Raw genomic sequence first — 18,926 nt, 5'->3', positions numbered from 1 at the left:
GGCGCGTCCCCGACGCTCTACATATACTCAAGTGCGCCGCGCACCTGTCCGCCCGCACCTGCCCGCCAACCTTTCCTGCGCAGCGAATCCCTGGACCGATAGGCCTAATACTTTCTGGGAACCGCACCCAAAGGCCCCTCTACCTTTTGTTTGGTAGGGTTCGTTGAGAGCGCCGGAGAAAACCGCCTGACCTTCGGGGACTGCTTTTGTCTGAAACCAGATCTTCGGGCATAGCCTCTTCCCTCTGCTGAGACGTCACTCCACCCGAGGGGTCGATTTGTGTTTACTTCGGGTGACAAGAAGATTTGAAGTCACCCGGTCAAAAACATTTTTGCTTCTTTGGGTGACTTAAAACACCACCCCAAGTTGTCTTGTTGGGTTGACCCCCGGATTCAGTTTGTCTCGTAGGGTCGCCAGTCCGGCGTCCCGTATTTTTTGAGGGCGGAAATGGCCAATTCAGGCCTGCAGTTGTTGGGCTTTTCCATGGCAATGCTGGGTTGGGTGGGCCTGGTGGCAAGCACCGCCATCCCGCAATGGCAGATGAGTTCGTACGCAGGCGACAACATTATCACGGCCCAGGCCATGTACAAGGGGCTGTGGATGGACTGCGTTACGCAAAGCACCGGCATGATGAGCTGCAAAATGTACGACTCGGTGCTTGCTCTGCCGGGTAAGACCGCGGGACCGACGGGGCGGACGCGCGCAGGGCCGAGATGGTGGGGCGGGATGTGGGCAGGGCCGAGGTCCCCCGGCCAGGCGCCTTGATTGCCAGGGACAGGAGGAAGTCGAAGTGGTCTTGCTGGGACAATGGGGCTGGGCTGGGGCGAGGCAGGGTTCTGGTGGACGCACGTGGGCTGATACCCCTGCAGCCTGCGCTCTTCCTCGAATGCCCCCAGCCAAGCCTCCACCTGGGCTTGGGCAAGTGAGTCCTAAGCCTGGGTCGTCATCTCCCCACCGCCCTGGGCCAGCCAAGGCCTCCGTGTTATCCGGCCCTTTTAGTTTGGACAAAAGGGGGTCGGGGCTGAGGCTGTACCGAGGGCTGCGCAGCTGGGCAGTTTGTCAGACGTGGGCGGCCACCTGCGGCCTCTAATCTTATCCGACGATTAGCCGAAGCCGCAGGCCCGTGGCCCGGAAGGCGGGACCAGGTCTGGGACGCGCGTCAGGATGTTCAGCTTATGCCCAGGTTCTGGCTGCCCCCTTTTACCCTTCCCCCTACTGGGAGCAGTTTCATCGAAACCCTGGCGCCCCGGGCGGGTTTCTCAGCAAAAAGGGCGGGGCGCGATCTGGAAGGCTACGTTGTCCCGAGGGTGTGGGAGCCTGCCCGCTGGAGGTAGGGCCTTCGACTTCTGAGGGCTAGACGCGGGTTCAGGGAATAGTGGGCGCGGCCCGCCCCGCCAAGACTGCCAGCCATTTCCAGCAATTCCAGCGTCTTTTCTCCTCTGCAGCGGCCATACAGGCCACTCGAGCCCTAATGGTGTTATCTTTGGTGCTGGGCTTCCTCGCTATGTTTGTGGCCACGATGGGTATGAAGTGCACACGTTGTGGGGGAGACGATAAAGTAAAAAAGGCCCGTATAGCTATGACTGGAGGCATCATTTTCATCGTAGCAGGTGAGTCATAGGTCCAAAGGCAGCTCTCCTCTGGCCCTTGTGGGAGGTGATTGGAGAAGGTGCTGGTTTGAACCCTCACAATATTGGAATTCTTATTCTCTCCAGGTCTTGCAGCCTTGGTAGCATGCTCCTGGTATGGTCATCAGATTGTCACAGACTTTTATAACCCCACCGTCCCTGTGAATTTTAAGTAAGTCTGGGATCCCTGTCTAAGAAGCAAATCTGGGTTCTTGGGATAGGAAGGCAGAGGCAGGCCAGGTTTCTGATCTCAATCCTTTCTCTCCACAGGTATGAGTTTGGTTCTGCCATCTTTATTGGCTGGGCAGGGTCTGCTCTGGTCCTCCTAGGAGGTGCACTGCTCTCTTGCTCCTGTCCTGGACAGGAGAGCAAAGCTGTGTACCGTGCACCACGTTCCTATCCTAAGTCCAACTCTGCCAAGGAGTATGTGTGAGGTGGGACTCCCATGCCCCAGCCTGACAAACTGTGGGCGTGCCCAAATGACTCAAAGGACCCAGGGCAGAGGATTCAGCCTGTGGGCAGAGTGCAGGACAAAGGCCTCCCGGTCACTCCATCCCTGTACACCATGTACAGTCCTCTGGAGGGGTTGGGTAGGAGACAAAAAGTGGGGAGAGTGTGCTTTTTGTATAGTAATAAAAAATACGTTTTGGAAAGTAGGCTTTTCTTTCTGTGCCTGATTCTTCCCACTCAGATCCTTGGAGGGAGCTTGGTACCTAAAGTACATTTACTTCAATTCAAACCCTTGTAGAGTACCAGTTGTGTGCCAGGCCGCTCTTGCTCATTTAATTTTCATCGTGACTCACCCAATGCTTAAGACTGGACTCCAAAGACTCAAGAGCTTGGCTTTCCTCATTCATTCTCACTGCCCACCACTCATTTCCTTTTTATCAACAACAACAAAAAAATTAACAAAAGATTTTATTAGGTATGGGGGGTTGTTCCTATTTCCTCACCTTATGCTATCTCTTCATCCCACTTTCTGTTCTGATTGGATACTGCTTCCTACCTCATAGGGTAGGACCTTCATAGACAAAGGAACAAAGGCAGTACAGAAACTGGTACCATAGTCCTCCCACTCCCACCCATTTCCATTAGTGCAGTCAAGTCTGGCCAGTCAAATATCAAGGTCATCATCTGGGTCTTCTTGGTCTAGGTCATCATAAGCATCTGGCTCATAGAAGATGTGGCTGGGAGGCTGGCCTGGCGCAGTACGCAGTAGAACCTGCTGTCTGAGGGAGAATTGGTGCTAGTGAGGTGGTTATTAGGTCAAGTCTGGATATCCCCTTAGAGGTGCCTGTGACTCACTTAGGCAACCCAAACTAGGCTTGTGTCATTTTCTTGGTCCCAGTTCCTCCTCTGACCTCCAAGATTATTTAGGGCTAAGAAAGAACCAGTTGACCCTGGCATAAGTACTACTCTTATTTAATAAAACTCCGTTCTTAGCAGCTTGAGGGGAAGGATTCTGCAGCAGTCTTGCTTCATCCACCCACACACTGGGCTCAGACAAGAGGCACCTACCAAGCCCTTGTTAACCAGCCTTTGCCACACCCATGCATCTTCCTGTCCTATGTCCTAGCACTGCTGGCAGGAGAATAAAGTTACCTAAAGTTAGGGTTTGCTCTGGCTCAGCCCAGAGCAAGATTACTCTGGGGACAATTATGAAGGTAGAACCCATCCATAGCTGTAATGGAGATAAAAGACAGGAAGACCCTCCGCCATTATGGGAGATATGGGTGGGTACAGAACCACTCTCCAGGCTTGTATCTGGAAGTGGACTTTAGCTCCTATAAAGTCTGAGCGGTTAATCAATAACCTGTCTTCACCCCACCTCAGATGCTGGGGATCCAAGCACTTAGGCTCCAGCCTTACTTTTCAGAACTGAACTGGAAGGGCAGAATCAGGCTATCCTTGGCTTCTCTTTCTTCCTTGGACAGGTGAAGGTTAAAGGTCAAATGAGTCCTGGGGTCCACCTGCAGGTAAAAAGATGCTGCCACTTGGCCTCATTCCTGAATCCTTGACTCTACTCCCAACCTCTGCAGTTTTATTCTACTTTTGCCAGATCCCAAGCTTTTAGGTACCAGAGATGTATGAGGATCTGGGTGGTGCTGGGACCCTAGGGGTGGCCCCTCCTGGAGGTCGAGGCTAAAGTCAGGAAGGATGGAAAACCACAAAGTCTAAGGAGAATAAAGAAGAGAGTTAAAAAGGTTTTTTTTTTTTTTTTTTATCCCACTTAACAAACTAGAGTAAATTCAGGACCTCTCACCTTAGCCCCCAATCATCCGAACATATTGTTTTCAGCCCTAGCCTTCCTTTAAGTCTCTCCCTACAGACTTGTTCTTCCTTCCCACTAATAACTATTCTAGTTTTTAAAAAATCTTTTTCTAGGGCTAGGGATGTAACTTGGTAGTACAGTGCTTGCCTACCAAAGTGCAAGGCACTGGGTTCGACCTGTCTGTCTCTCTAACACATCAACCAACAAAACAGGAAAGTACTAAAAAAAATTTTTTTTAAATTATTCTTCCCATCATGCCAACCCTTTTTCTGACTCTAATTTCTAGTTGTTCTTGTTGCTTCTCCTAACCTGATAAGTTGGGCGCTGTTGGGGCTTCCGAAAGAGGACATGGGCTGAGGCTTGGCCCATTAAACCACCCAGAATCACCTCAGTCTGGGTAAGACTGCTCAGTGCTCCCACAAGGCCTGGGCCATGAAGTTCTTCATGTAGCAGGCCCAATACATGCACCTGCTTTACTGGGGAACTATCACCTGGAGAGAAAAGGAAATGCAGGGCATGAAGGAGAGTAGTGAACATTTAGGGTTGAGGTGAGGTAGCAAATACTGAAGAAAAGGAAGAAGAGGCCCACATTCCATCAGAGTTCTGCCACAGTCCTGACTTACCCAAGCCAATCTCACTGCTTAGCTACGAGCCCCTACACTCTACCGCTCAGTTATACCCCTGGCCCTTTTTTATTTTGAGACAAGGTCTAAGTTGCTCAGGCTGGCCTTAAACTTGAGATCCTCCCGTCTCAGTTTCTCATGCACTGGGATGGCAGGGGAGCCATAGGGATTATAAGCATGCACCAGTGTACCCAGCTTCTTAATACATTTTCTTACTCCAGTGCAAATCTGATCAAGGGATCACTGACTTTGGCCGCTCCTCATGGTCTTCAGGATGGAATAAACATTTTTGGCCCCTGATAGCCACAAACTTTTCAGTTTCATCTCTTATACAATGTACTGCTTGCAGTTTTTTGTAATTTCCCAAGATCTTAGGGCCTCCTTTCTTTCCCTTTTTGGGAGGATTAAGAGTGTTGGGCTCTGCACTAAACATTAATACAAATTTTAGTTTTTACAGAGGTCAGCAATTTTAGGTCAAGCCATATGGCAATTTCAAGTGGTTTTTTTCCTAACACCATCGTATCCCCCACCTTTTTTTTTTTTTTAAACAGAGAAAACTGAAGCGCTGAGAGATCAAGCACTTTAATACAAATTTAGGTGTGTCTAACGTGAAATCCCATTCTAATATCCACAGTGTAATTTAGGGCTAGTCCCAATGTTCCTGATTCTTGGGCCAAATCTGTCTGCCTAAGCCTTGCTCTTCAGGATGGTTCCTTCTTTAAGGTACCCTGTACATATATTCCTAAATCATTATAGTCTTTATCAGACTACCTTGTATACTTATCTGCATAAGAATTTGAGCTCCCAGGGAGCAAGGACCCAACTACAAAGTTAGACTTTATTTTTCCATTATTGAACCTTATATGTTGTATGTATTTAATGTTTGTTAAGTGAATGAATAAAAATAAATGCTAAAAAAAAAATGACTGGGGTTGTAGCTCAGAGGTAGAGCACTTGCCTAGTTCGATTCTCAGCAGTGCATATAAACAAACAAACAAACAAACAAATAAATAAAATGTCTATCAATAACTTAAAAGATTATAGGGCTGGGGCTGTGTAGCTCAGTGGTAGAGTGCTTACCTAACACGTGAGGCACTGGGTTCAATCCTTAGCACCACATAAAAATAAACAAATAAAATAAGGCAATTTTGGGGAAAAAAAAGGTTATAGAGGGGCTGGGTTGTGGCTCAGAGACAGTGCACTTGCCTAGCACATGTAAGGCACTGAGTTCGATCCTGCACACCACATTAAAAAAAAAAAAATAAAGCCATACATATAAAAGAGATCATAGTAAAAAATTCTGGGTGTGATGGGGTACACCCGCAATTCCAGCAACTCTGGAGGCTGAGGAAAGAGGATCGCAAGCTCAAGACTAGCCTTAGCATCTTCTCTGTCCCACAATAAAAATAAAAAAAGGGCTATGAGTGGTTAAGCATCCCTGGGTTCAATCGCTGGTACAAAAAACTAAAAACAATAACAACAAACTCCCCCCAAAAGGTTGAAGATGTAAGAAAGTCTTTGGAGACAACTGATGCTGATGCTGGATTTTTTTTTCCTGGTAGAACTGCGGCTTGAACCCAGGGGGGCATTATACCACCAACCTATATCCCCAACCCTTTTTTGAGACAGGATCTTACTCAAACTTGTGATCCTTCTGCCTCTGCCTCCCAAGTTCCTGAGTCTTGATGCTGATTCTTAGGTTGGAAAAGGGAAATATTGCCTGCTAGGTGGAGATATGTAAGGGTAAGGAGGGTTCTCACCAGGGTAGGAGTTTTGATGGCTCAGAGCATGGAGGGTCTGGCAGATTGCAGTACAGGGAAGATGAAGCAAAAGCCAGCTGAGTGAATCAAGAGCTATGGTGGCAGGACCAGGATCTGTCCTCCTACATATGGCTCTCAAGACTCCCAGGGGTCCCTCAGGAAAAGCCTCCCCAGTTTTTGACCAACTGAGAGGGTCTCTGAAGAAGTCATAGTAAATCAGCCTGAAAAGGGAAAACAGGAGGCATAATATTACCCCTTTCCCCTGCCACCTCAAATTTATCCTATCTTTGTGGCTCTATTTTAAAATTTTCGCTAATACCTTAAATATTGGAGCTTTCGCTCTTGGACATGCAACCTAAGATTGAGAGCACAGACTTTGGTGTCCAATAGCCTAAGCTCCAAGCTTGGCTTTGCTACTTGTACAAAATCACCTAACTGGGAATTGTACCTACTGAGCTACTTTTACATTTGTTCTAAACTCTCCAATTATACTGCCTCTGTCTTGAGTCAGACCTTGGTCACCTCACAGCATTATTCTCTTTAAAATTCATTAGAACAAGGGCTTGGGTTGTGGCTCAGTGGTAGAGCACTTGCTTAACATGTGCAAGGGCCTGGGTTCGATTCTCAGCACCACATAAAAATAAGTAAAATAAAGGTATTGTGTCCAACTACAATTAAAAAATAAATATTAAAAAATTCTAAACAATGTTGTTCACTGTTCTATCTCCACTATATAGCAGCATACGTGGTTTATAACTGGTACACAGTATGTATACACTGAACCTGGATTACTGCAATATCCTTCCTACCTGGTCTCTCTGTCTCTAGGCTGCCTCCTTCCAATCCATTCTCCACACAGTGACTGGGGTTGTAGCTCAGAGGTAGAGCACTTGCCTAGCATGGGTAAGGCACTGGGTTCGATTCTCAATAACTTAAAAAAAAAGATTATAGGGCTGGGGCTGTGTAGCTCAGTGGTAGAGTGTTTGCCTAGCGTGTGAGGCAAACACACGGACTAAAATTTCTAACAGGCATGGTGTTATCAACTCTCCTGACAAATTTTCAAACCACTCCCCACTGACTTTGAGGAGTGGTTTGAAAATTTATACCTTTTACAATCAAGTTACCTCTTTATCTGCATGACCTCAGCTATTTTGGGAAGCTCTTCCATCTTTCATGATATGTCTTATCATACCTTCCTAGTTTTGCACATGCAATGAACCCTCTGCCCCTAGGACAAAAGCCTCAGAAGTTTGCAGTCAGTGTTGAGCGAAGTCTGGAATGCATAGTTGAATTGAGCACGACCAGATTCTGAATGACTCAAAAGGCAGAGAGTGTTTATTCTTATCCTCCTGTTTGGTCTCTACTACTCAACAATATGGCCTACCTTTGTGTTGTGTGTGTGTGTGTGTTGGGGAGTACTGGGGATTGAATCCATTGGCGCTCTACCACTGAACTACATTCACAAACCCTTTTTGAGAAAGGGTATCGGTAAGTTCCCTGAGGCTGGCCTCAAATTCGGGGTCCTCCCGAGTTACTGAGATTACAGGCATGCGACCCAGACCGGGTTTTTATGTTTGTTGCTGTTAAGAAAGTCTCTTAACGACAGGGGCCCCACATTTAATGAATTCTCCCAATTTGTACTTACCGGCTGTTGACACAGGAGTCAAAACCTTCTCGAAACTCTTCCTCACTCACTTCACAGCCCAAGACGTGGACTTGCTCCCCACTAAGGCAGAGATGAGGGGGAAATGTCGAAGAGTGGGGCATTGGCTCCCTTCTTAAGCAAGGACTGGGAGACGCTGCCTGTTACTCACCTCAGTGCAGATTTCTTGATGAGCGCTTTCAGAAGACCCCGTCCCTCCCACTCCACGGAATCTAAGGAAAGTCAGAGCAGAAAAAACACTGAGAACCTTGAGGTTTCCACCTTCATAAAACAACAGCGACTTCCACTCCTAGCCTATGACCTATGGCCCTTCCTTCCCATTTCCACCCCATAAATCTGACCCGGAATCTCCGGTGCCTTAGTTTCCTACCGCGAAGCAGCACCAGGCCGCCCAGGGCCAACAGAGAATCCAGCATCTCTGACTGGCTTCCCACTCCTACTACGACGCTCTCTGATGGCGTCACGATCCACAGCCCCGCCCGCTCAGGGTGAGAGGGCGGGGCACTCATTCCTCCCACAATTAAGAGCTGGCAAAGGCCGGAATGAGAGGTGATTTTATGTTCAGTATTCCCAGGAGAGCTTAGCGAAATGGCCCCTCCCGAGCCTTAGCGCACAGACGTAGGGACGATACCCACAGCCTACATTTTCACAATGACTGGGGCGGGAACAGCCGTTGGAACAGTTGTCTGAGGGAAGGGGAGGGGGTCGCATGTCCCTCCCTCGACGGTCAGAGCCACAGGGCAAGTGACGTCACTCCACCCCGCCCACGCTGTTCAAGACTTTGCTCCAGTCCCCGACCCGCGGTCGCCTTCGGCGCTTGCGCAATATCGAAGTGTTGTTGGGGGTGCGCTCGGCTTTCCTTATCCCTACCCCCGTAAGACCGAATAGGGGGAACTTTAGTCCCGGTGAAGCGAATACACGTCACCACCGGAAGTAGTGTCAGAGGGGAAGAGGAGGGGGGAAAGAGAGGCGGAGGGAGACCTCTGGGCGGTAAAATGGCGCCTGTCAGAGTGGGAAATCCAGCTGCAGAAGCTGCAGCCCCGCTCCCCAGCGGCTAAGAGACCGCCGACTTCGGGGAGGGGGAGGCCACTTCGGTCCAGCGCTCCGCGCCTTTCGTCTCCCCCTCCCCTTGCTACCCTGCTCTTTCGCTCAGCCTGCCCATTCTCTCGCCGCGGCCCTTCGCGCGCCTCTGCCCCCGCCCGCCCCTTTCCCGCGGGCAGCCCCCTAGTGCGCCTGCGCAGCGGGCCACCCTCCGCTTCCCCTCCCCTCCCCCTCCCGTCTCCCTCCCTCCCTTTTCCCTAACCCCCTCCCCCACTACCCCCTCCCCCAATTCTCCATCCCCTTCCCTCCTAGTCTCAGAGGACCCCGTCCTTGCCCGACCTGTTTCGGCCTGCAAACTTCGCGAAGCCGTCGGTGCCCCTCCCCGCCCATGTGGGCCCCCGCGGGCTGCCCACGCCTGTCCCCCAGATCCCCGTTCCGCTGGGCTTTCCCCTCGCCGGGGGTGGCTTTCTGAGCCTCCCGTTCCGTGCCCTTCTCTGCAGCCTTTTCTGCCACTCGGGGCCCCCGTTCCCCCTCCCGGCGGCGGGGGGCTGCCCCCGGGGGGCTGGCTGAGCTGGGCCGCGGGGGCCCCGGGGCCGGCGGTGCCGGGGTCATCGGGATGATGCGGACGCAGTGTCTGCTGGGGCTGCGCACGTTCGTGGCCTTCGCCGCCAAGCTCTGGAGCTTCTTCATTTACCTTTTGCGGAGGCAGATCCGCACGGTGAGCCTGGGTGGGCACTGGCGGTGGTGGGGAACTCTGTTCTTGATGCTCATGGGTTTTCGGAAGAAAGTGTCAGGCCTCTGGGCCCAAGAAGGGAGTCCTGACGGGGCTTTTCTACGATAGGATTAGGGCATCCTAAGCGGGACGTAGGGTGGTGAGGGAGACCCTTATAAGAGAACTGAGATCTGGGGGCTTTAATGGGACTAGATAGCACAGGATTTGGCAACTCTTGGGGGCTAGAGTGGTGGGTGGGGCGCTCTTTAAGAAAGCTGGAGTTGTTGCTAAAGAAACCGAGAGGCGGGGAACACCTGTTTGCTGGCAGCCAGATCTATGGATGTGGGCTTGTGAAAGACCCTTCTGTTGGAACCTCTGGGTTTGTTTGGTCTTGGAGAGAGAGGCTTATGTGTGTCAAGGGTGGGGGGTGGGTGGGTAGGAGGGCATATGTAACAAACGAGGATGGGAACTTGGGGAAAGCCCTTGGTATGAAGGAGAAACCTCTGTAGTTTCTGTTAAGGAAACTCCTCCAAAAAGGCGCTGGAAACTTATTTCAGAGTGGGATTGTAGGATTATGGATTTATTGGGACTCTGGACAGAAAAAGATGCTTTTATGATGACATTCTTTAGTTGTAGGAGGGAGCAATTAAAGTTTGGGCATCTGGGTTAGGAGACAGGCTGGTTAGTAGAGCTTGCATCTGAAGATGTGCTTGTTGCTCCAGAAGACCTTAGAATTAGGAGGGGGTGGGGTGGGGTCAGACTGTTCGGATGTACAAGCATCTCTAGGTTCCCTCCCCCAAAGCTTTTCTCCAAGGTTGAAGAAGCTCCTTTGGCTAACATCACTTAGTGAATGTGCCCCTGTGTTGTCATCACCAGTTGGGCAAATACTCTGAAGGAGTGTGGGGAAAACTGAGTGAGCTAGGGTGTAGAAATCTGTATTCTCTGGCATATTTCAATACAATTTGAAGGAATAAAATATAGTAGGGGTGGCCTGGGTCAAGAGAATTCCCAGAAAGCCCTGGGTGGGAGTGGTGATTGACTTATTGATTTTGGGGAATGGCCTGGCCTTGGGTTCATCCTCTTCAACAGTTTATTTCTTCCAGTTCCTGATTTAGGGCTCCCACTGTTTGGGGAGGTGATGGTTGTAGGCAGGACTATTCCCCTAAGAAAGTTAGAAGCCAAGAAAAAATTGAGGTCAGAAAGGCTGAGACAAATGTGAAGCTAGCTCCTGGGGTTTTCTTTATGTGTTGACTGTCATCCATTCTCTGTCTGATCTTGTCCTGAGAATTCCCTCTTCTCCCCCATAATACACCAGTTTTAGGGGAGTAGTACTCCAGTCCATTTATTGGAAAGTTAGTTACTTCCAGAATTGCTTTTTGGGTAACACTGACCCAACAGCCTTTTGTCTTCCTTTCCAATCTAGTTTCCTCCCCCACCCCGCTTTCTGGCAAACACTTGGAGCATTCCCTACATGCCCAGCATATGCAACCCGAGATAGGAGGGCAGGATACCCGAGCTGTTTCAGCCCTCATCACAGCCCAGGGAGAAAAGAAGGGCAGATGCCTTGGGATTAAGGGGAGAGAGGATTTTTTTGGTTTGCAAACAGGGGGAGCTTGGGGCCTAGGCATAGATCAAAGAGTGTGCCTTAGAAGAAAAGAGCAGAGGGAATTGCCAGGCTTTGCATGGTAGATCTGATTTGGGGAAATATCCTCTAGAGAAGGCTTGGAGAAGGAAAACTGGAAGGCTGAGGTGGTGACATTCCTGTCCCTTCTTCACTTCTCTCTCAAAGGCCTTACTTCATTCTGGCAGGTGGAGCTTTCCAATATTCTCTGCCTAACATGGGTACTGGGCTAAGGAGGTTGTTCAGGGGGTTGAGGTTCTCTGAAACTTGTGACTTGGCTTGTAGAGACACAAATGGACAGGTGGCTGGTTAAAATAGGTCTGGTGGCCACCAGCCAGAGGAACTTAGCTGACCTGACAACCTTTGGATTCCCTCATTCTCTATTCCCCTTAGCAAACCAAGGATCTCCTTTGTCCACCAAGAGTCTGAGGCTTTTAGTTCCCAATGGAAGATGATGTTTCCACAATGAATCCTTGGAGTGAAAGTCGGGATTTCTTTGTTCAGCATACCAAACATCATGGTTAAGATGGCAGGCTCTTGGGTCAGTCTTCAGAGAACAATCCTGACTCTACCCCTTCATTGATTCTGTTAATATTAACTGCCCACCCTTGCTGCAGTGTCCTAGGCAATGGGAAAGAAGCCATGATTGGGACAAAATTCATGCACTCATGCAGTTTTCATTCTAAATTGGGGAGGTAAGATGTTGAAACCTTGGAATCCTCAGTTTCTTCATCCTTAAAATAGGGATAATAACACTGGGCATGGTGGTGCAAACATGTAAACCAGCAACTTGGGAGACTGAGGCAGAAGGATTACAAGTTTGAAGCCAGCCTCAGCAACTTAGTGATATCCTGTCTCAAATAAAAACTAAAAAGGAATGGGATATAGCTCAGTGGTAAAGTACTCCTGGTAAAATCCCCAGTACCACCCCCCTAAAAAAAAAAAAAAAAAAGGTTTTGGGGAAGAGGGATAATAATATTATTAGAATAGTTTCAAGGATTAAGTGAAATAATCCTAAATCACATAGTACCCAGCATGTGATAAATAGTCAGTTTTTGATACCTGTTATTGTTACTGGGGAAGATGTCCTTGTTAATTATTCTAATCCTTTCTCTCGTTATCTTTAGGTAATTCAATACCAAACTGTTCGATATGATATCCTCCCTTTATCTCCTGTGTCTCGGAATCGGCTAGGTGAGTATGGTGGCTGGAAAGACCCCTTGAGATGAAGTAGGACTCCACCTGTGGGCTGGAGGTCAGTTGCTGTTTTTCTTTCCCATTGTGGTTCAGCCCAGGTAAAGAGGAAGATCCTGGTGCTGGATCTGGATGAGACACTTATTCACTCCCACCATGATGGGGTCTTGAGGCCCACAGTGCGGCCTGGAACGCCTCCTGACTTTATTCTCAAGGTGTGTGGGGATGGATAGTGATGAAAGGGTTGTGTCTGTTACTCTGCCCAGTCCTGGGCTCCCTTGCCCAGATTATCTGGTCCCTAATCCCTGGCACCTGTGTCAGCCTGGAAAGCAGGAGGTAGTGGGGGTTACAGAAATGTTGTCTAGGCCTGTGTTATGGTGTTCAGAATTTGCTCAGTCCTTCCTTTCTACAGGTGGTCATAGACAAACATCCTGTCCGTTTTTTTGTACATAAGCGGCCCCATGTGGACTTCTTCTTAGAAGTGGTGAGTATACACAAGCTAAAGGGAATTCTGTAATGAAGGAATAGTTGTAGGGCTTGGGGATTTTAGGGGATTTGGGGAAAGGGGAGAGAAGTGGGTGAGGGCAATTTTGGAGAGGGAAGGATGTACGAAGGTAAAGGAATGACTTTCAGTAGTTGGGGTTCATTTGTTATACTGATATAATTCTATTCTTCCATGGGCATCCTACTCATTTGTGTTTGTATTTTTGAATCTTAAGTTATGGAAAGCCTCACACACTGATTTTGAAGGTTTGGGGAATTTCAGAATTTCCTGTCCCCAAAGACATTTGATGTTGCTAGGAGGCCTGAAGCATTAGACTGAAAAAAAACTGTACACCAGTTTAAAAAACCCAGGGTGGAGTAGGGGGACGTGTGTGTGTGTGTGTGTGTGTGTGTGTGAGAGAGAGAGAGAGAGAGAGAGAGAGAGCGAGCGCGCGCGCATGCAGGTGCATGAGACATAAAGAGAGGGAGGGCGCGCACAACACACACACACACACACACACACACACACACACTCACCCTGTACATCTTAATGAATCATCACCCCCTGTGACACCTCTTTTTCTTCCAATCTATTTCAGGTGAGCCAGTGGTACGAGCTGGTGGTGTTTACAGCAAGCATGGAGATTTATGGCTCTGCTGTGGCAGATAAACTGGACAATAGCAGAAGCATTCTCAAGAGGAGATACTACAGACAGGTAAGGAGCTAGAGTCCAGGTTTAAAAGTGATGCAGGCCACTAGGGAGGGATCTGGCTTTGAGGCAGTTGCCTTGATGGGGAAGTTGGGGAAGTGTACTCCATAAACCCCTGCCTTTCAGCACTGCACTTTGGAGTTGGGCAGCTACATCAAGGACCTCTCTGTGGTCCACAGTGACCTCTCCAGCATTGTGATCCTGGATAATTCACCAGGGGCTTACAGGAGCCACCCAGGTATGGGGGAAGGTGATGAGTCTGTCAGGGCCAGGACATGACTCTGGGGTTGTTTTTTTTCTTTTTTTCCTCCCCACCCCACTTTGGCAGTGTTGGGGAGGAACCCAGGGTCTTGTACATGCTGGTCAACCAGCAGCAACATACTCAGCCCACTCATGAGGCATTTTGAATGGAGGGAACTAGAAGACTAGATACCTTGGCTTTGAGGTCTGGGATTTCCTGGTCCACGTGCAAGTTCTCTATTTCAAGTGAGATACCCGCCCCTGTGTGTGAATTTCACAAGTCAGATTTCCTGTATCATTTGTTTCAGGTGGGCCACAATGACAATTTAACTAGAAACTTCATACTAGTATGAATCTGGGTGATTAATGTATAATCAGAAAGATTTTTTACTTAGGCTGTTGACTTGGGTGGTGGAGGTATAGTTTTTTTTTTTTTTTTTTAAGTAATGATTTTCAGGAAAAACTTCCAGTATCTCTTGAATCCTTTCTTCTCATCTACATTTTCACCCACTCCAGACAACGCCATCCCCATCAAATCCTGGTTCAGTGACCCCAGTGACACGGCCCTTCTCAATCTGCTCCCAATGCTGGATGCCCTCAGGTAAGGGAAGTGAGTTCTAGATAATCTGGATTTCTGAGGAAAGATAGATAGAGGTGGGGGATCCCAAGGGAATAAAAACATTTGCCGAGTTTTATTTACTTACCTTTCTTCCCTTAAGAGCGTAAATGTTTGGACAAGGTCTTCTCAATTCCAAAGCTCGTCATTCTTAGCCATAGGGTTTTGTTCAAATGACCTGTCTCATCATGTGAAAGTGGTGTTTAATTCTGCCCCATATCCAGTGAGGTGCCTTACACTAGTGTTGTGAGGATGTCAACTATAAGGTACTCCACCAATGCAAGTTATTGTCATCCCAGGTTCACCGCTGATGTTCGATCCGTGTTGAGCCGAAATCTTCACCAACATAGGCTCTGGTGACAGCTGCTGCCCCTCCACCTGAATTGGGGTGGGGGGGAAGGGAGGGCAAGCCCTTGGGATGCCGTCAGATGCCCTGTCCAATGTGAGGACTGCCTGGGCAGGGTCTGCCCCTCCCACCCCTCTGCCCTGGGAGCCCTACACTCCATTTGGAGTCTGGATGGACACATGGGCCAGACTGTGAAGCAGCCTCACTCTAACTTCGTGTTCACACTCCATGGAAACCCCAGACTGGGACAGGTGGAGGCCTTGGAGAGCCGAAACTGTCTGGTGGAGAGGCAGGACTGGCTGGAGTGAGAGACAGACATACCGTGATCCAGGAGGCTCAAAGAGAAGCCAAGTCAGCTTTGTTGTGATTTGATTTTTTTTTTTAAAACTCTTGTAAAAAAACTGATCTAATTCTTCACTCCTGCTCCAAGGGCTGGGCTGTGGGAGGGAGACTGGGATTTTGGGCCACTGGATCCTCCCTAAACTTGTCCTTCCCTTTCTTTCCCTCTATTTTTCTCCCTAGATTCCCTCTAACCTGTAACTAGCTTTCTCTCTTTTTTTCCCCCTTTCCTCTCTTTTAAACCATGCATTATAACTTTGAAACCAAAGCTGCCCTAGGTCCTTCTCTGGGGTTTTGGGAAATGAAGGGAGGGGACTATGTTCACATCCACCCTGTCCCAGAGCAAGATGGAAAGAGCGATGGGGAGTAACAGGAAAGTTGGTGATGAATATGGAGGTGGAGTAGTGAATAGTAGGTTTCAGCTACTTTGGCTGGAAGGGTCCAAGTGACAGAATGAGAGTGGGGCAGCTTCAGAGCAGTAGTGTATGGAATGACGAAAGGAGCTGAATCCTGGAGACTCCAAAGGGCATATAGCTGGAGAAAAACCTGGCTTCAGGGGACTGACGTGGCCTGGCTGAGCCCGCGCTTCCCCCAGGTGGACGGCACCCAGGTTCCGGACGGGCCCTTGCCCGCTCTTGCCGTGGCCCCTCCTCCCTGGCACCACCTCCCGGTAGCCGGCTCTACTTCTTTGCACCCGCCACGTGACGCTCCGCCCTTCTCTGAGATCACATGACTTTCGTAGAAAACAAATTCTCGAGTGTTCTTCCGCCCTGGCGTGGTTCCTGCCTTTTGGAGTTCATTTCGAATCCTTATCGGTCTGCTCATTCCTGGTCATTAATCCTTATATACATCTGTCCGAACATCCATTTCTTGCCTTTCCTCTTGTTTCTGGAGTTTGTTCCCGCCACTTGGGTACTACTTTGTTTTGGTGTCAACGGCCGCCTTCAACGCAGCAACACGTTTCGTGAATAGCTAGCCTTGTAATTGTCTTTGGTCTTCTCCTACGTTATTTCCGAAAATAACTTCTGGAGAACCAAGTCTCATATTATGATTATCATCTCTTATCCCTTTTCATTCCAAACTTAGTGGCTGGGGGAGGTGGAGAAAGGGTTTTCAATATTTTTCACCGTAGTAAAAGCTAACAACCTTTGCTACGTTGCCTGCGTAGCCCACAAATTGATTCCAAAGAGATTACGCAGATGACGTTAGGTGGACGGACTGTGGGTGGTGCTACGCTAGCGGCGTTAGTGTGCTGTGCCACTGGCGTATCTTAGCAGGCGGGGCAACCCCGGAAGGTCGGGGGCGGGGTTGGTGAATAGGGAAGTGGCGCAAGTTCGTGGATCGCTCCGCTGAGTCCGCCCGCGCGTCTCCGCCGTCGCCGCCACCCCCCCATCCCGGCCCCCCTCCCCCCGGGTTCCCTCAGCCCAGCTCGGTCCAGCCCGGTTCCCGGGAGGATGAAGTTCGTGTACAAAGAGGAGCATCCGTTCGAGAAGCGCCGCTCTGAGGGCGAGAAGATCCGAAAAAAATACCCGGACCGGGTCCCGGTGAGGACAGAAGCCAGGCCGAGGGCTCAGGGTGCCGACGCCAAGCCTGGGCTTGGGTTTGAGACCAGCAGCGCCAGAATTGGGCTGCCCGTCTGTGGTGGGACAAGAATTGAGCCCAAAACTGCTGTTCCTGAGACGAGGGTTGAAAGGAGTGGAATAGCTGAAGAGCTGGGGGTTGAGGGGATGTCGACCGGAGAGAGAGATTTTGGCATTTGTGTGAGTGAGGCTGTGGGGATTTGACAGTCTGGGCTTTTTATGGTCATCCTCCCAGCTAGCCGAGTTTTCGAGATTGAAGCTCGAGTCAGCCCAGACAAGTCACCCTCTCCTTTGATTAAGGTACTTGTTTTTATGACGCGCTTTTTGGGGATCGATCCTGGGTATTTAGGTGAGCCAGAGAGGTCAGGATCTCTGGACTCAGTGCTGCATCGCATGTACCGAGACAAAGAAAAATGAGTCTGGGGCAGGTTTGAGTACTGGGAATATATTGTAGCTTGAGTTCTTGATCAGTAGAGCTGTGGTCTGTAGTCTTTATGTCTCTTAATTTTCATCTTTCCTTTATCAGGTGATAGTAGAAAAGGCTCCTAAAGCTCGGATAGGAGATCTGGACAAAAAGAAATACTTGGTGCCTTCTGATCTCACAGGTGGGAACCTGACCCAAGACCTAGGTTTGCTTCCTGTTGGAGGGAGTGCCATCTCTGTGGGAGGAGGCTCCATCTAGCAGCTGCTCTTTGAAAGGCATTTATGACCTCTGTGACTTTCTTGCACCTTATATCTTTGGCAGTTGGTCAGTTCTACTTCTTGATCCGGAAGCGAATACATCTCCGAGCTGAGGATGCCTTGTTTTTCTTTGTCAACAATGTCATTCCACCCACTAGTGCCACTATGGGTCAGCTATACCAGGTATGGTTCCTGGGAAGTAATAGAGGCTTTGGAAGGGAGTTCTGGGAGAGCTTGAGGGGAAGAAAGTGCTAATTTTTTGAATTAACATTAGTAGCATTAAAACCTCCTGTCTGTTTTGGGTTGGAGTTGGACAGAACAGTGGGAGTAGAGAGAAGGGAATCAACCAGTGAACTAGAGGAACTGTTCTTATGGTGACTACCTAGTTCCCTTCCTCATTCCAGAGTATCAGAAAACATAAATATTTTGCCTCAGGACTACTGCAGAGCCTACTGTCAATGAAGGAGAGTAAGGCACTGGTTTTGGGGGTCCTTAAGAAGAATGGTTCTTGGGCTGGGGCTGTAGCTCAGTGGTAGAGTGCCTGCCTTGCATGTGTGAGGTACTGGGTTCAATCCTCAGCACCACATAAAAATAAATAAAGATATTATGGCCATCTACAATTAAAAAAAAGAAGAAGAAGAATGGTTCTTGAAGAATGTATCTGGTTAGTGAATGGTTCAAGTAACTGAAACCAGTTCCCTGAACACCAGTTTCTCTTTTCATTCCCAGGAACACCACGAAGAAGACTTCTTTCTATACATTGCCTACAGTGATGAAAGTGTCTACGGTCTGTGAAGCTGCTGCCCCTGAGGTGGGGTGTCCCATTCCACAAAGAGAGAGGTGGCACCCTTTTCTTGACCTCCACCTCCTTCAGGCTCATACACCACCTCCCTTCTTTGGGACCTGCACTTCTTAATGTTTGAGGCTCTTTCTCCAGCCCCTCTTAGCAGGAGGGGTAATGGTGGACATGACCTCTTGTACCTCTCCTTTCTCCCCTTTCCTCACCTTTCTTTGTCCTCCATCCTGACTCCACTTTAGACTTCTTGATTGTCAATCTCTGTCACCTCCAGTGATTGTTTTGGTTTCTGTTCCTTTCTAACTGCCCAGGGGGCTCAGAACCCCAACAATCCCTTCCTTTCATTACCTTCTTTTTGGGGGGTAGATGGAAGGGCCTGAAATTGTCGGGGGAAGGTAGGAGGCACATCAATAAAGAGGAAACCACCAAGCTGAACTGAATTTTGCTTTGTGTTGCTCTCTCCAGCTTTTCTTTTCAGTGTTTCCAAGACCTTGTGGGCTTCAGTGGTGGGGTAAGAGAAGGGAATGGGTATTATTTGGAGGAACAAATATATTTTTTGGTTTATTTTGTTGATATTGGGCATTTCCCTGTCAGCATAAAAAGGATGCGTTTGTTGTCAAT

At 49.0% G+C, this 18,926-nt stretch overlaps 4 protein-coding genes across 7 annotated transcripts; 3 read left to right on the top strand and 1 right to left on the bottom strand.

Annotated features, from left to right (window-relative positions):
- Window positions 1–447: 447 nt before the first annotated feature.
- Window positions 448–2,061, top strand: Cldn7 (claudin 7). The gene is made up of 4 exons (XM_076870992.1): window positions 448–670; window positions 1,446–1,610; window positions 1,716–1,800; window positions 1,899–2,061. Exons 1-4 carry the CDS (start codon window positions 448–450, stop codon window positions 2,059–2,061), a joined length of 636 nt encoding a protein of 211 aa, XP_076727107.1.
- Window positions 2,062–2,530: 469 nt separating this feature from the next.
- Window positions 2,531–8,410, bottom strand: Elp5 (elongator acetyltransferase complex subunit 5). Of its 3 annotated transcripts, none has more exons than XM_076869343.1 (8): window positions 8,317–8,410; window positions 8,098–8,158; window positions 7,929–8,009; window positions 6,284–6,504; window positions 4,210–4,391; window positions 3,707–3,802; window positions 3,498–3,598; window positions 2,531–2,857 (listed from the first exon to the last, which is right to left on the bottom strand). In XM_076869343.1, the coding sequence occupies exons 1-8, from the start codon at window positions 8,360–8,362 to the stop codon at window positions 2,743–2,745; spliced, it is 903 nt and encodes a 300-aa protein (XP_076725458.1). In that variant the 5' UTR covers window positions 8,363–8,410; the 3' UTR covers window positions 2,531–2,742. The 3 variants fall into 3 exon arrangements, with proteins under 3 accessions (XP_076725458.1, XP_076725459.1, XP_076725460.1); XM_076869344.1 differs by having other exon boundaries at window positions 4,288–4,391; XM_076869345.1 differs by lacking the exon at window positions 3,707–3,802.
- A 494-nt stretch (window positions 8,411–8,904) lies between these two features.
- Ctdnep1 (CTD nuclear envelope phosphatase 1) lies at window positions 8,905–15,516 on the top strand. 2 transcript variants are annotated; one of them, XM_076869347.1, is made up of 9 exons: window positions 8,905–9,705; window positions 12,448–12,514; window positions 12,611–12,729; window positions 12,927–12,998; window positions 13,597–13,713; window positions 13,834–13,945; window positions 14,464–14,548; window positions 14,863–14,919; window positions 15,151–15,516. In XM_076869347.1, coding segments are annotated over exons 1-9 (732 nt in total). In that variant the 5' UTR covers window positions 8,905–9,603; the 3' UTR covers window positions 15,152–15,516. The 2 variants fall into 2 exon arrangements, with proteins under 2 accessions (XP_076725462.1, XP_076725461.1); XM_076869346.1 differs by having other exon boundaries at window positions 14,863–15,516.
- A 1,038-nt stretch (window positions 15,517–16,554) lies between these two features.
- On the top strand, window positions 16,555–18,745 carry Gabarap (GABA type A receptor-associated protein). Its single transcript, XM_076871684.1, has 4 exons — window positions 16,555–16,792; window positions 17,355–17,433; window positions 17,574–17,692; window positions 18,239–18,745. The coding sequence occupies exons 1-4, from the start codon at window positions 16,703–16,705 to the stop codon at window positions 18,302–18,304; spliced, it is 354 nt and encodes a 117-aa protein (XP_076727799.1). The 5' UTR covers window positions 16,555–16,702; the 3' UTR covers window positions 18,305–18,745.
- The last annotated feature ends 181 nt before the right edge of the window (window positions 18,746–18,926 follow it).

This window comes from Callospermophilus lateralis, chromosome 11 (assembly GCF_048772815.1).
Source record: "Callospermophilus lateralis isolate mCalLat2 chromosome 11, mCalLat2.hap1, whole genome shotgun sequence".
Lineage (NCBI taxonomy): Eukaryota > Metazoa > Chordata > Mammalia > Rodentia > Sciuridae > Callospermophilus > Callospermophilus lateralis.
The sequence above is the reverse complement of the archived record's forward strand: the minus strand, read 5'-3'. Positions and strand labels throughout refer to the sequence as shown.

What these genes read in the sequence shown, in the direction of transcription:
- Cldn7 (XM_076870992.1), top strand. Translation starts at nt 448, where the DNA reads ATGGCCAATTCAGGCCTGCAGTTGTTGGGCTTTTCCATGGCAATGCTG. An exon ending in CTCGGTGCTTGCTCTGCCGG is followed by an intron (nt 671 to 1,445) that starts GTAAGACCGCGG and finishes TCTCCTCTGCAG; the next exon opens with CGGCCATACAGGCCACTCGA. An exon ending in CATCATTTTCATCGTAGCAG is followed by an intron (nt 1,611 to 1,715) that starts GTGAGTCATAGG and finishes TATTCTCTCCAG; the next exon opens with GTCTTGCAGCCTTGGTAGCA.
- Elp5 (XM_076869343.1), bottom strand. Translation starts at nt 8,362, where the DNA reads ATGCTGGATTCTCTGTTGGCCCTGGGCGGCCTGGTGCTGCTTCGCG. An exon ending in CGGCCTGGTGCTGCTTCGCG is followed by an intron (nt 8,159 to 8,316) that starts GTAGGAAACTAA and finishes GACTTTCCTTAG; the next exon opens with ATTCCGTGGAGTGGGAGGGA. An exon ending in AACAGCGCCCAACTTATCAG is followed by an intron (nt 3,803 to 4,209) that starts GTTAGGAGAAGC and finishes TATTCTCCTTAG; the next exon opens with ACTTTGTGGTTTTCCATCCT.
- Ctdnep1 (XM_076869346.1), top strand. Translation starts at nt 9,604, where the DNA reads ATGATGCGGACGCAGTGTCTGCTGGGGCTGCGCACGTTCGTGGCCTTC. An exon ending in CTCCTGACTTTATTCTCAAG is followed by an intron (nt 12,730 to 12,926) that starts GTGTGTGGGGAT and finishes TCCTTTCTACAG; the next exon opens with GTGGTCATAGACAAACATCC. An exon ending in AGAGGAGATACTACAGACAG is followed by an intron (nt 13,714 to 13,833) that starts GTAAGGAGCTAG and finishes CCTGCCTTTCAG; the next exon opens with CACTGCACTTTGGAGTTGGG.
- Gabarap (XM_076871684.1), top strand. Translation starts at nt 16,703, where the DNA reads ATGAAGTTCGTGTACAAAGAGGAGCATCCGTTCGAGAAGCGCCGCTCT. An exon ending in GGTGCCTTCTGATCTCACAG is followed by an intron (nt 17,434 to 17,573) that starts GTGGGAACCTGA and finishes TATCTTTGGCAG; the next exon opens with TTGGTCAGTTCTACTTCTTG. An exon ending in CTATGGGTCAGCTATACCAG is followed by an intron (nt 17,693 to 18,238) that starts GTATGGTTCCTG and finishes TTTCATTCCCAG; the next exon opens with GAACACCACGAAGAAGACTT.